The sequence below is a fragment of the Syngnathus floridae genome, chromosome 17 (genome assembly GCF_059516105.1).
Source record: "Syngnathus floridae isolate MCC-2025c chromosome 17, RoL_Sflo_1.0, whole genome shotgun sequence".
NCBI lineage: Eukaryota > Metazoa > Chordata > Actinopteri > Syngnathiformes > Syngnathidae > Syngnathus > Syngnathus floridae.
Window position 1 is genome coordinate 6,469,855 of NC_142429.1, and position 12,000 is coordinate 6,481,854.

General features: G+C 46.8%; 2 protein-coding genes across 7 annotated transcripts; both read left to right on the top strand.

The window, feature by feature from the left end:
* Nucleotides 1–811: 811 nt before the first annotated feature.
* Nucleotides 812–8,244, top strand: ezh1 (enhancer of zeste 1 polycomb repressive complex 2 subunit). Of its 6 annotated transcripts, none has more exons than XM_088356648.1 (20): nucleotides 812–1,356; nucleotides 2,115–2,298; nucleotides 2,390–2,518; nucleotides 2,591–2,713; nucleotides 2,961–3,078; nucleotides 3,157–3,369; nucleotides 3,588–3,690; nucleotides 3,952–4,124; nucleotides 4,214–4,305; nucleotides 4,374–4,578; nucleotides 5,367–5,551; nucleotides 5,631–5,722; nucleotides 5,815–5,843; nucleotides 5,922–6,047; nucleotides 6,495–6,673; nucleotides 6,813–6,908; nucleotides 6,980–7,061; nucleotides 7,142–7,222; nucleotides 7,344–7,460; nucleotides 7,540–8,244. In XM_088356648.1, exons 2-20 carry the CDS (start codon nucleotides 2,119–2,121, stop codon nucleotides 7,650–7,652), a joined length of 2,436 nt encoding a protein of 811 aa, XP_088212774.1. In that variant the 5' UTR covers nucleotides 812–1,356; nucleotides 2,115–2,118; the 3' UTR covers nucleotides 7,653–8,244. The 6 variants fall into 6 exon arrangements, with proteins under 6 accessions (XP_088212774.1, XP_088212776.1, XP_088212777.1 ...); XM_088356649.1 differs by having other exon boundaries at nucleotides 815–1,356; nucleotides 3,952–4,115; XM_088356653.1 differs by having other exon boundaries at nucleotides 817–1,356; nucleotides 7,344–7,428.
* Nucleotides 8,245–9,571: 1,327 nt separating this feature from the next.
* On the top strand, nucleotides 9,572–11,879 carry soul5 (heme-binding protein soul5). Its single transcript, XM_088358179.1, has 8 exons — nucleotides 9,572–9,582; nucleotides 9,628–9,777; nucleotides 9,910–9,969; nucleotides 10,295–10,376; nucleotides 10,454–10,574; nucleotides 10,836–10,975; nucleotides 11,201–11,364; nucleotides 11,656–11,879. The coding sequence occupies exons 1-8, from the start codon at nucleotides 9,572–9,574 to the stop codon at nucleotides 11,741–11,743; spliced, it is 816 nt and encodes a 271-aa protein (XP_088214305.1). The 3' UTR covers nucleotides 11,744–11,879.
* Nucleotides 11,880–12,000: the final 121 nt, after the last annotated feature.

Sequence of the window (12,000 nt, forward strand, 5' to 3'; positions counted from 1 at the left end):
ATGTACTTAAACTCCACATGTTCGCCGTTTCTCTTGGATGTTGCATAAACATGTAACAGATTCCCAACAGCAGGTGCCAAAAGCAACACGCCCAGTTGACAATAAGCACAATCATAACTTCCTCCCGATAAGGCCTCAATGGCTGACAGCTTATCTTCCAAAGAGTGTTTGCTTTTGTTTGACAGTTCATTATCAACACACCATACGCGCAGACTTCAATTTCCCACTGTGTAATTAGTAAGCAGGAATGAATGACCTTCCAAACACAACAAGCAATGACCAGCTTTGGAAGAATATGGGACCCGCTGATGTGCACGTTTGGCATTAAATGAGGTTCAATGGCGCCCTCTTGCGTAACAGCCAAGACTACAACTTGACGTTAAAATTTTCCCGTAAGATGCTATGAAACGAGGGAAAGTCAAAAATAAAATAAGGACACAAAATGTAACGTTTCGGTGGTTAGAATATACAATGCTTCGATGACCCCAAAATTCTTTGAAGCACAGATATGTTTCACAGGTAATATTTTTGCTTTTTGTAATAGACGTGTTGGTTTTTATTTCAGCATGACTCTTTTGATGTAAGAACATTAAAGTACAGAAAACACCCCACGTCCAAACAGAATAACCCGTTGGAATGTATCGCTTTTCTCCTTTCAGACAGAAAGGGCGATTCTCGTGATGTACATGAAGGCACCATTGGCCGGAAATAAGTTCTTCGACGCTACAAGCTACATGTAGCCTCCTTCGCCCCCTAGAGGAGGACTGCAGAACGATCATTTGAGTGTTTTGACGACTGCGAAAAGCAGCTGCTGGATCGCGTCCAACTTTTCTGATCGATTACTAATAATCACACATTAAGCTAGTCTTTATGACCAGCTTCACAGCAAGGAAGTGGTGTTGGTGACTTTGAAATGTGATTTATTTCTGCCGAGTGTCTGTCTACGATTAGTCTTTGGTGTTAGAGGAGGAGCTGGCTGCCCCATGCACGACACTTTCTCCATTCCCCAGACGGCACAAAACAATTTAGTCATAAATCTTCCTCCCCTGACCCTCGAATACGTCACCGCCGCTGCTGCTGCTGCTACTGACGCCTCTGCTGCTCTGCCAAGTGCGCAGCTCCGTGGACGCCCCCCTCCTCCCTCTCCACACCCCCACCCCACGACAACAAGGTTAGCCCACAGCAGCAGCAGCATGGCCCCGCAGAGCCGCCGCCGAGGGATCGCTCGGACATTCAACCGTCGTCATGCGGACACCGAATCTGCGTCACCTCCATAAACGAGGACGCGCGCGCTACCAATCCTCACGGGATCATCTCTTGGGACTATCCATTCGACGAACACGCGTGGATTTGAAGGTATGTGACGATTACTGCGATGGATGATGACGGGTAGAGGTGTGGAGGGGGTGGGGGGGAATTCCACGCGTGAGTGTGCGTGACGCAGACGTTGGATGTTGCGCAGCTCGTTTTCACGCATCTTCAGCGCGCACGCAACTTAAGCGAGGCACATGAACACAAGCACGCACGGAGCACTACGCACTTTTCTTCTGACCGAGGCACGCCCACTCGCGACCACTGTGCGTGTTTCTGCCATGTTAAGTCCGTGCACGTAACGAACTAGCGTTTGCCAGCCCTGGCGCACTGTTTGGCAAGCGGGCATACAGCGACAAGGAGACTTTTAAACCCTTCGCAGCCTTTTAAATGGCCACGAAGGCTTATTTTACTCCAGTGACACGTTTGTTTGTTTTGCCGTCACAAGAGGGCGCTGTTTCCCACAGACAAGAGTAGGCGTTAAAAGGTCAGCGTTGACGCAATTAGGATCAGGACGAATGCAAATATTTTATCTTTCGTTGGACGATGTCTGTTATCAATGTAACAAATTAACAATGTTAATAATATTGTCGTTTCTTCAGAAACTCGTTCTTTGCCAGATGTTTCAGAAACAGTCTGTTTCCATTTGGCCAACATAAACATTTTACTAACACCACCATAAGTGGTAAAATGAAGAAAGATGTCAAGGAAGGTGTACCTAATATTATGACCACTAATTGTCAATCAACCTCAACTGTTCAGATATGCACGTATTTCTTCTGTATATTTTCTTTCAATACAAGAACCATGGAGGTAAACTCTGCTGAAGCTCCTACCCCGGCCGTCGCTGCTCCGCCCGCCCCGAAACCTCAACCGCCCTTATACCTCAGCCCCGCCCACAGCCTGCTGGAGTGGCGTCGGCGGGTCAGGTCCGAGTACATGCGCCTCCGCCAGCTGAAGCGCCTCAAGAAAGCAGAGGAGGTCAAGGTGGGTCATGCCCTGCTTGCTAACTGCGGCATTCCTTTCTGCACCGCCTGTGGTTTTAAATGTTGCTTTTGGCTCTGTTTTGTGTTCACAGGCCGTGTTTGTATCTAACCGGGTGAAGATCGAGAAACAGACCGGCATCCTCAATGAGGAATGGTCCAAACTGAGGATCCAGTCGGTGCCCTTGTCGAGTTCAGGCCCCGGCCCGGCAGCTACTAAGAAGGTAAGAAAAGATATCGAACCTAAACGTTTGAAAATATTTGTCCGTTTGGAACTAAAAAAATGCTTCTCGCAGATGTGTACCGTGGAGTCGGGCTTCCCGGGGTTCAAAGTTCAGGCCGTGGCAATGAGGCCTCTGTCGACAGTGACGGGAATTCCCTTCATGTACTCCTGGTCGCCTTTGCAGCACAACTTTATGGTGAGCACACAAACGATGCCCAACCCACCAGGTCAAAATATTAGGTACACCTGCGCCCACTAAAGCCATTAAAGTGCTTTATTCCAACATTGTGTAGGTGTACCTAATATTGTGGACTAGATTTTCAAAGCTCGGTTCGCACGGATTAAAAGTAAAGCGTGTCACGTGATGCTGCTTCCTAAAAATAGTTCCGTTTTTTTTTTTTTTGTTCAATAGATACAAATTGTGAATGTTTGATTTGTGATAGGTGGAGGATGAGACATTCCTGCACAACATTCCCTACATGGGTGACGAGGTATTGGAACAGGACGAGGCTTTCCTGGAGGAACTGATTGACAACTACGACGGCGTCCATGGCGACAGAGGTGCGTTGTTTTTTTTTTTCTTTTTAAGCCATCATTCCTTGACATCTACTCAGCTCATATTGCCATATCGCCTCCCAGAGGGGGGCTTCATGAGCGACGAGATCTTTAAGGAACTGGTGGAGGCCTTGAGCCAGTACTCTGACCACGAGGACGACGAGGAGGAGGAAGTGGCGATGGCGACCGCGACCGAAAAAAAGGAAGATGAACGAGCGATGAGGCGAAGCTCGAGCGAGGGCTCAGAGGAGACCAAAGCGCCGTTCATCCGCAGGAAGAGGAGGAGCACTGTGGAGGGTGAGTGAGCGCGTGTCGTAGCGACAGACTTTGTCCCGTGCGAGCGGCACAACAAGGTCGCCACTGTTTGTCCGGTCACCATGCCACTGCCAGCGCCACGCCTGGCCTGGACATGTGGCCAACGTGTCCCTCGCTTGCTTTCTGTTTGAACACAGAGCAGTTTTACTCACTATGAGATCACCTTTAAAAAATATATAACTAACAAAATGTTCCCACAGTTCGGGACCCATCTGGCAGCAAGAAGATCCCCAGCGACAAGATCTTCACCGCCATTGCCTCCATGTTCCCGTACAAGGGCACCACGGAGGAGCTGAAGGAAAAGTAAGGGGGGTGACCATCTTGGTGGCACAATGCTGAATGGGGCCGTTGCTTAGTGTTCGCCACGAAGAGGCAAACATTTGGGAAGGGAGGTAATAATGACAACCCCCACCACCACGCAACCCCCCCCCCCCCCATCCGCGCTGGGTTCCTCAAAAGGGCATTTGTAGCATCCTGAAAGACCTCGACAACAAAGCAAAGTGGCTCAAATGGACTCGAAAGGTTCTCTTCTCTTTTCACCTATTTCTTTTTTGGTTTCTGTAGGTACAAGGACCTCCTGGAACCTCCCAGCCTGGTCAAGCTGCCCCCCCTCTGCACCCCCAACCTGGACGGACCCTTTGCAAAGTCGGTGCAGCGAGAGCAGTCGCTGCACTCCTTCCACACGCTCTTCTGCAGGCGATGCTTCAAATATGATTGCTTCCTCCACCGTAAGATGGGTTTGTTATTTTTGGATTTCAGTTCTGACTTGGCACTTTTTAAGAGTACACAAAGTCTGAATATGCTAAAAGTCCGCTTGTTTGTTTAGCTTTCCATGCAACACCAAGCGTGTACAAGAGGAAGAGCAAAGAGATCCGAATGGAGACGGATCCGTGCGGCGCCGACTGCTTCCTGTTGCAGGTGCCCGTCGTTCGCTCACGAGCTTTTCTGCCGCTACGTATGGCTAACTTCTCTCCTCTCTGGCGAAGAAAGGGGCTAAAGAGTTCGTGGATCAGAACATGTTGCGCTCGCGGAGGTTCCGGAAGAAGCGCAGGCAGCAACAACAGCAACAGCAACAACAGCTGCACCAACAGCAGCAACAGCGGCCCGCCAGTGCGAGTTGCCCTGGACCATCGGGCTTTGCCGAAGAGAGCAAAGATGGAGAAAGCGACCATGAAACGACATCATCCTCAGGTACAATCCAATTGTTTTGACCCGTTTTACATCTATGGCAGGAATTGTGGCTCCCCTAGTGGCTCTTAAAAGTAGCAAGTGCAGACGCAGTTATTTTAATAGCTGCATGAGTCAGCCCATGACTCTGAAAGAAGCATCATTTACCATAAGCCCCCCCCCCCCCAAAGCTCCCCTCCTCCTGCTCCCCCCTCCCTCACTGCAGCTCTTTTCGAAGAATGACATTTGGCAGCGGATGACAGCCTCCGAGTCAGACCGTCCTTGGCACTCTGGCCAAGCCAAATCAAGAATTTGGCATGCCTGGGCCCCAACATAAACACTTCCTTCCACTCAGTCCTATTGACATCTTCATGCGGTGAACAGTGGGAGGCAAATAAGTCACCCCTCCCTCACCGGAGGCCTCTCTTTCTGGAAGTCACGTGCGGCCTCAGCAGACGCTCTCACACATTTCGGGTTGGTGTGTGCGTGTGGGAAACAGATTGCTGAGCAGATTAATAAAGACGACAGAGCACGCTGCTCCGGCAACGCTGCCTTCAGCTTGTTGCCAAGCAACATTCGGCGCGTGCAAGTGCGCGAACAACGCTTATGTTGTTTCCAAAACAAAGTCAACGGTCGCGCGTGCGTGGCAAAAGCAGCAGTACGGCACATTTGCGATGCTGTTGTGCGTTTGTACCGTGACGTTTTTATTGCGGAACGTCAAATAGTGGCCTCCGCGCTTAAAGTCAAAGTCATTCATCTGTTTTGCGCTTTTGTTAATCTGTACTAGTCAAACGTGTGCACGTGTATTACAGAGGGGAATTCGCGCTGCCCGACCCCGACCAAACTACGGCCGGCCGACGACGAAGCCGAGCAGCCGACGTGCTGCGCGGTGGAGTGGAGCGGCGCCGAGGAGTCGCTTTTCCGGGTGCTGCACGGCACCTACTTCAACAACTTCTGCTCCATCGCCCGCCTCATTGGCACTAAAAATTGCAAGGAGGTAAAAAGTGACGTGATTGCGCAATATGACCACACAGACAGACGATTGGACATTATGTTTTTGGTTTAATGTCTCCCAGGTGTACGCTTTTGCGGTGAAGGAGGCACTCATCCATCACGTCCCCCTGGTGGATGGAGGCATCTCGCCGCAGAAGAAGAAAAGGAAGCACAGGCGAGCGAGCACCCGCTCTTATTTGTGATCAATTACGGACGCAATAAAATAATTCTACTCAACTGTTACATTTTTTTGTCCCTCCGACGCAGGTTATGGGCAAAAATACAGCTAAAAAAAGGTACGTCTGACACATCACGACACGGCTATTTTTATCCACTTCCCTTTCCGATTGCTTGACTGTGCTGTGTCATTCCAGATAACTTGTCCAATCAAGTGTACAACTACCAGCCATGTGACCACCCGGACCACCCATGTGACAGCACTTGCCCGTGTGTCATCACCCAGAATTTCTGCGAGAAGTTTTGCCAGTGTGAGCACGAGTGTAAGTTCCTGACACACAGCTGCATTTGTAAGAATAAATTAGCTTCTTCTGCAGCAAAAAAAGTCATTCCTACTTTTTCTACATTCTACGTGTGGTGATTCAGTCAGCCCACCGCCCTCCTTCCTTCCACGCCAGACCCTCACACCGCCTTTTTCCCGTAGCACAGGGCTACTCGAGGCCAAACAGGAAGTTACAATTGTGCGCTGTAAAAGGCCTGGAGGGGAATCAAAGAGCCGTGACGGGCGTCGTGCCTGATTTACAACATCAGCTCCAATGTCAGCAGCGCAGTTCCGACAGCTATGGCTAAACAATGCCGCAGATGGAACGTTTCAATCCAGCTCCGATTAGCCAGACGGCAGACGTTTTTCTTTCCGCTTCTGCAAACTTGTCATGGGGCATTTCTGCCAGCAGAGGTCCTCGTCACTCCCTACCAACTCTGCTTTGCAGGCCAGAACCGCTTCCCAGGCTGCAGGTGCAAGACCCAGTGCAACACCAAGCAGTGTCCCTGCTACCTGGCCGTGAGGGAGTGCGACCCGGACCTGTGCATGACCTGCGGCGCCGCCGACCACTGGGACAGCAAAGTGGTGTCGTGCAAGAACTGCAGCATCCAGAGGGGCCTCAAAAAGGTAGTCGCAACACGCACTACGCTATTTGGTCACTTCAATAAAATCTTTCGTGGTACATGTTTGGTAATTACAGTTACAATTACAGTGGATTCGAGACGGACTCTTGCGGTACGCCTACTTACATTTGTACATTTGACAGCACCTTCTGCTGGCGCCGTCAGACGTCGCCGGGTGGGGCACTTTCATCAAAGAGCCTGTGCAGAAGAACGAGTTCATCTCAGAGTATTGCGGAGAGGTAAAGTACAGTGCAAAAATCACAAAAACTGCACCGTCACGATTTAAAAATCTCCTGTTTTCATCTCGCAGCTCATCTCGCAAGACGAGGCCGACCGACGAGGAAGAATCTACGACAAATACATGTCCAGCTTCCTTTTCAACCTGAACAACGGTAAGTATTCTGTCTGACGACGGTCACATCGCCATCCTGAGGCCATCCTAAGGCCATCCTAACGCCTTCCCTCTCTGCAGACTTTGTCGTCGATGCCACCAGGAAGGGGAACAAAATCCGCTTTGCCAATCACTCGGTCAATCCCAACTGCTACGCCAAAGGTAATCGCTTTTCATTACAAAAACCTTGCAGGGGTGTGTAGACTTTTTATATCCACTTTAGCCAGATAGATATTTAAAAGCAACTTCGAGTCAAGGAATGTTCAAGGTTTATCGTTTGCAGTGGTGATGGTGAACGGAGACCACCGCATCGGGATCTTTGCCAAGCGGGCCATCATGCAAGGAGAAGAGCTTTTCTTTGACTACAGGCGAGTGGCGTTAAAAACAACTCACAAATATTGTGAGCGAAAATCCAAACAGGCTGTGGTGTTTCCCTGGATTCTTGCCTTCTGACTGCGGCTTTTGGCTTCCTTCCGCAGATACAGCCAAGCGGACGCCCTCAAATATGTCGGCATCGAGAGGGAGGTGGACATGTCTTAGCCGCCCAGCGCAATACACAAATACTGCATATCCTGACCTTAACGTCTGCTAGCGCCTCCGCTAACGTCTCCACTAGCAACTCCGTCCCATCCCGCCTCCCTCTGCAGCATGGAACGTTGGCTCCGTCCTTCAAAAATAAGAGCCTCAAAAAAAAAAAAAAGCAGTCACTATCTCCTCGTTGTCCCTTCCTTTCATCCGACCAAATGCACGAGTGTCCACGTCACGCTTGTCAACTTGATACTATTACAGTAATCCGTGTCGCAAAAGGCTTTTGCTTCGTGCTCACTCCGGGCCGTACTCGTAGTGTCCGTTTAGTTCCAGCGAGCGGTAACGTGCATGTGCTGTCTCTCGGGTAAATTGAAACCAGTAAACGCGTTTAGTTGGCATTATTTTGCTTCACAGTATTGTCACATGACGCCACAAGAGGCTCCAAGTTGTGCAGTTACGTTAAAAATAGTATCGTAGGCAAGAAACCGACTGACTGAATGTAACCCGGAGATGGCGGTGAAAAGATCGCAGTCATTTTTGTTAAAGGGGGCATGTTATGGAAATTTGACTTTGTAATGGCTTGTCTACATATAGTTGGGCCCTTTCAGTGCCTGCTCATCCATAAATTGTGGAAATTAAAGTCAAGTAAATCTTGAGTTATCTGTGTATTTTTGAAAATTTGTTCCTGGGCAGGCCATTTGGAATTTTTGCTGAATTTTGGAAAACACAACTACCGGTTTCTGGTTCCACACAAGAGTACAAATTAGTATTAGGCCTATACTAAAAAATTTAAGTTATAAGTTCGTAAGTTGAGTTTATTAGAAAAAAAAAGACTAATGACGACCTTATACCGTCAATAATGAAACAGCGCCCCCTGGTGTGATATACGAATAAAAGGCAAATAATTTACAGCACTTGGTACTTGCCCCAAATGTTTTACAGGTTTTAATCTTAAATAGCAAAACGTAAGTCTGTTTGGTTTGGTTTCAAATAAAAGCTGAAATGACAAATGTGGACGTTTCATATTTTGCGTTTACTCCTGTGGCCACTAGAGGATGAATGGGGGACTACATTATTATTTTCAGTATGATGGCGTGCAAAGAGGCTCTTTGGGGCGTTTATGAAGGGCAGGGAGAGGGTGATAAGTATTGTTAAATGTTCTGTACACAAAGCTAAAGATCACAAAAGGTTTTGGACAAAAGCGGGTAAAATGGATCACCGACTAGGCCTCTGTTTATGTCGTAACAATGAGTTCCAGTAAGTGTAACTCAATCCTGTGCGGACACACTCATAAGATTAAATAAATTAAAAAAATCCGCAGTACTGACTGATTCTTTAGTGACTGTGTTGTGGCAAATCAAAATAAAAATCAAGTTTAACTTAATGTTCTTTTATCATTTTCTTCCCAGGAGCAATATCAGGTTCCAGTGTGGGAACCCACTGGTGGGTTTGGTTGTTTTTGTGAGTGAACACAAAAAAAAGGTATCACAAAAGCTTCAATACAAGTTTTGTCAAGAACAGCTCCCGCTTGGAGAAACTTGCCATGGATTAGCGGAAGTTGAATGTTATAAAACGTCTCAAACTGCAGCAATCGAATTTAACAATCTATTTTGCTTTGACGTATTTTATTCAGTGTACTTCGATTCAGTCTTGCCTGGTCCCTGACTTGCCATGTCTTGTCATGTCATGCTGACTTCTCAATCTTTTGTTACCGTCTTATCTTATCCAATCCTGTCTTATCTTACCACATCATATGTGGTTTTGATTTTTTTCCCTGCCTTTAAAATACTCACTATAGCCATAAATCCTGCCTGCAACTGAAACACTACTGAAAAATGTTTGTTACTTTAACATACACAATTTTAAGTGAAAGCCAGTACTTCAATATTATAAACAAACATTTGAACATATTGTGCCAAGTATGTGACATCGTTACTTGCTTAGTGATAATCACTGTACAAAAGAAAGTCAATTAATAGATGAATGGTGTGCAAGTACAATGAGAGGCAATGACGTTGTGCCGTGTTGCATTTCAGCAGGTGTTACACGTGTTATTTACAGCACGCAGTGTGTTTTGCTTCAATCCCCCCCCCCCTTGTATTGTCTGGACTTTCAGGGTGTGGCCACTTTTCCTTTTATAACTCGTCTTGGGATCTTTTGCGCCACCGCACCAAACTATCTTCCACCATGTAAGTATTCAAACGCATTCTTCTTGTCGTGCGTGGACCGCACATTACGTCGTATAAATAAGCATTTCTCGATATTACCGGAGTTCTAACGAAGTGAAAACTATATTTTTTGTTTTAATCGTTTTATTCCAGGTTTCTGCTCGCAGGACTTGTTGGTTGCCTGCTCGCGCTCACAGCTGAGGCCGGAGTCGGGTAAGAATATTTTCAAGACATTTAGAGATAATATTCCCAAAGTTGTGCCATATCTGGAACGGGAAGTGTAATACTACAATAATACGATTTTAAGTGATTAGGTGGACACGCTCCTAGGTCAAAAACAATTCTATAGTATCTCAAATCATCTCACTCCATTGAAATGGCTGGAAGTGACATTAATCTGTTCCAGCTTCCCCAAAAACTAACAAAAATGTTTGTAAAAGTGTTTTAGTCAGCTACTCTAAAATGTTGAACTTTATAAAACCTCTTTTGGGAAGAATTGTGCAGAAAAACACCAAGCATTGATGCCTTGTTGTCACAGGAACTGCTCTGACCTCTCATTCATGACCGAGACAAATCAATGTATGCTGTTCAAGGTTATGTGCAAGACTGATAAATACGAGGTGAGTGACTATTACTATGTTAACGGATAAAAACAAAAAGTTGTCCACTGTGGGATGCCGACTGTGTCTTTCACTAGGTGCGTCATTACGAAGCTGCCAAGTGGGTGTCAACCAGAGTGTCCTCATGGTCCATGGATATTGCCTGTATGAAGGGCTTTATGCGGCTCTATCGCTACATCGATGGCCAAAATAAGAATGGTGCGAAACCTCGTATAAAATAAGCGCTTGCCTGTACAAAGATCATCGACAAAATGTTGACTGCAGTGAATACAAAAAGTCTACCCACACATAAATTAATTTCAGATGTTCCAGTAGCCTTTTCTTAACTCTTTGATTTGAATTGAAGATTCCTTGTCAAGGTGCCTTGACTATAAACAAATCCGGTCATCGGAACAGGGGTGTGTAGATTTTTTCTATCCGCTGTATTAACTTCAATGCTCTGTGTGCTCAATGCTCCAGGACAAAAGATTGAAATGACGTCACCAGTACTAATCAAGACAGGCATGAAGAAGTGGTTTTGGGAAGAAAAGGAATTCATAATTAGCTTCTTGCTGCCTATGGAGTACCAGGCCTATCCTCCAATGCCAACCGATTACGAGGTAATTGTATTACGATCGGACAAAATTTAAATATTAGAGACCCCTCACGCGCCCATATCTCTGCATGTGCTCACTGCTATTATCATTTGTGGCGTACGCAGATGAAACAGAAGAATCTAAGCTAACTGTTGTCTTGTCGTTTAACAAAATAACTCATTTTGGGGTAGCTGCTGTCATTTGTCCGATTGTCATTAAACACCCCGCTTGACTGACATCGGCCCGCAGGTGTTCTTCTACGATATGCCGGCTGTAAACGTGTACGTTCGGAGTTATGGCGGGTGGTTGAACTCGTTGAGTGACTGTCATCACAGCGAGGGCCTGATGTACGACCTGATGAAGGTCGGCGCTCGCTTCAAAGACGATTGCCACTACGGCGCCGGATATAACAGGTCATTTTTTTTATATGTATATCACGTCACACATTGAGCTTGAATTGTGCGGGATGCCCTCTAGTGGCAAAATAACTTCTTAAGTACAGCACAATTCTGTTGAACTTTTTAGTATATTACGTTTAATTTTTAAGTGGTTATACTTTTTTGGGAAAGAAGCCTGTGTCTTGCTTTTGACGTGTGTGTGTGTGTGTGTGTGTGTGTGTGTGTGTGTGTGTGTGTGTGTGTGTGTGTGTGTGTGTGTGTGTGTGTGTGTGTGTGTGTGTGTGTGTGTGTGTGTGTGTGCTGCAGCCCCATGACAATGTGGGAGAGGCACAATGAGGTGTGGGTGATCGCCGAGGACGAACCAGTTTGTGGGAGCAGCGAGGAAATGGACTGATGCTTTAACGTCGGCGCACGTTGTCGCTTTCAGACCCATATGAGAGACTGGGTCGGCATTTCAAATAATAAAAAAAGAATAGCAATAATCTTCTTTTCACATAGAGGTATCAATAAAGTTACGAGTTTGCAATTGATCCTTGTCATGTCGGTATGATTGTAAAACGTGAAAAAAATAGATCCCAAAAACATGGGGAGATTTTTAAAGGGCCTTTGATACTTGCTACTGTGCAAGTGTACTTAATAGTGTCTGGTGAG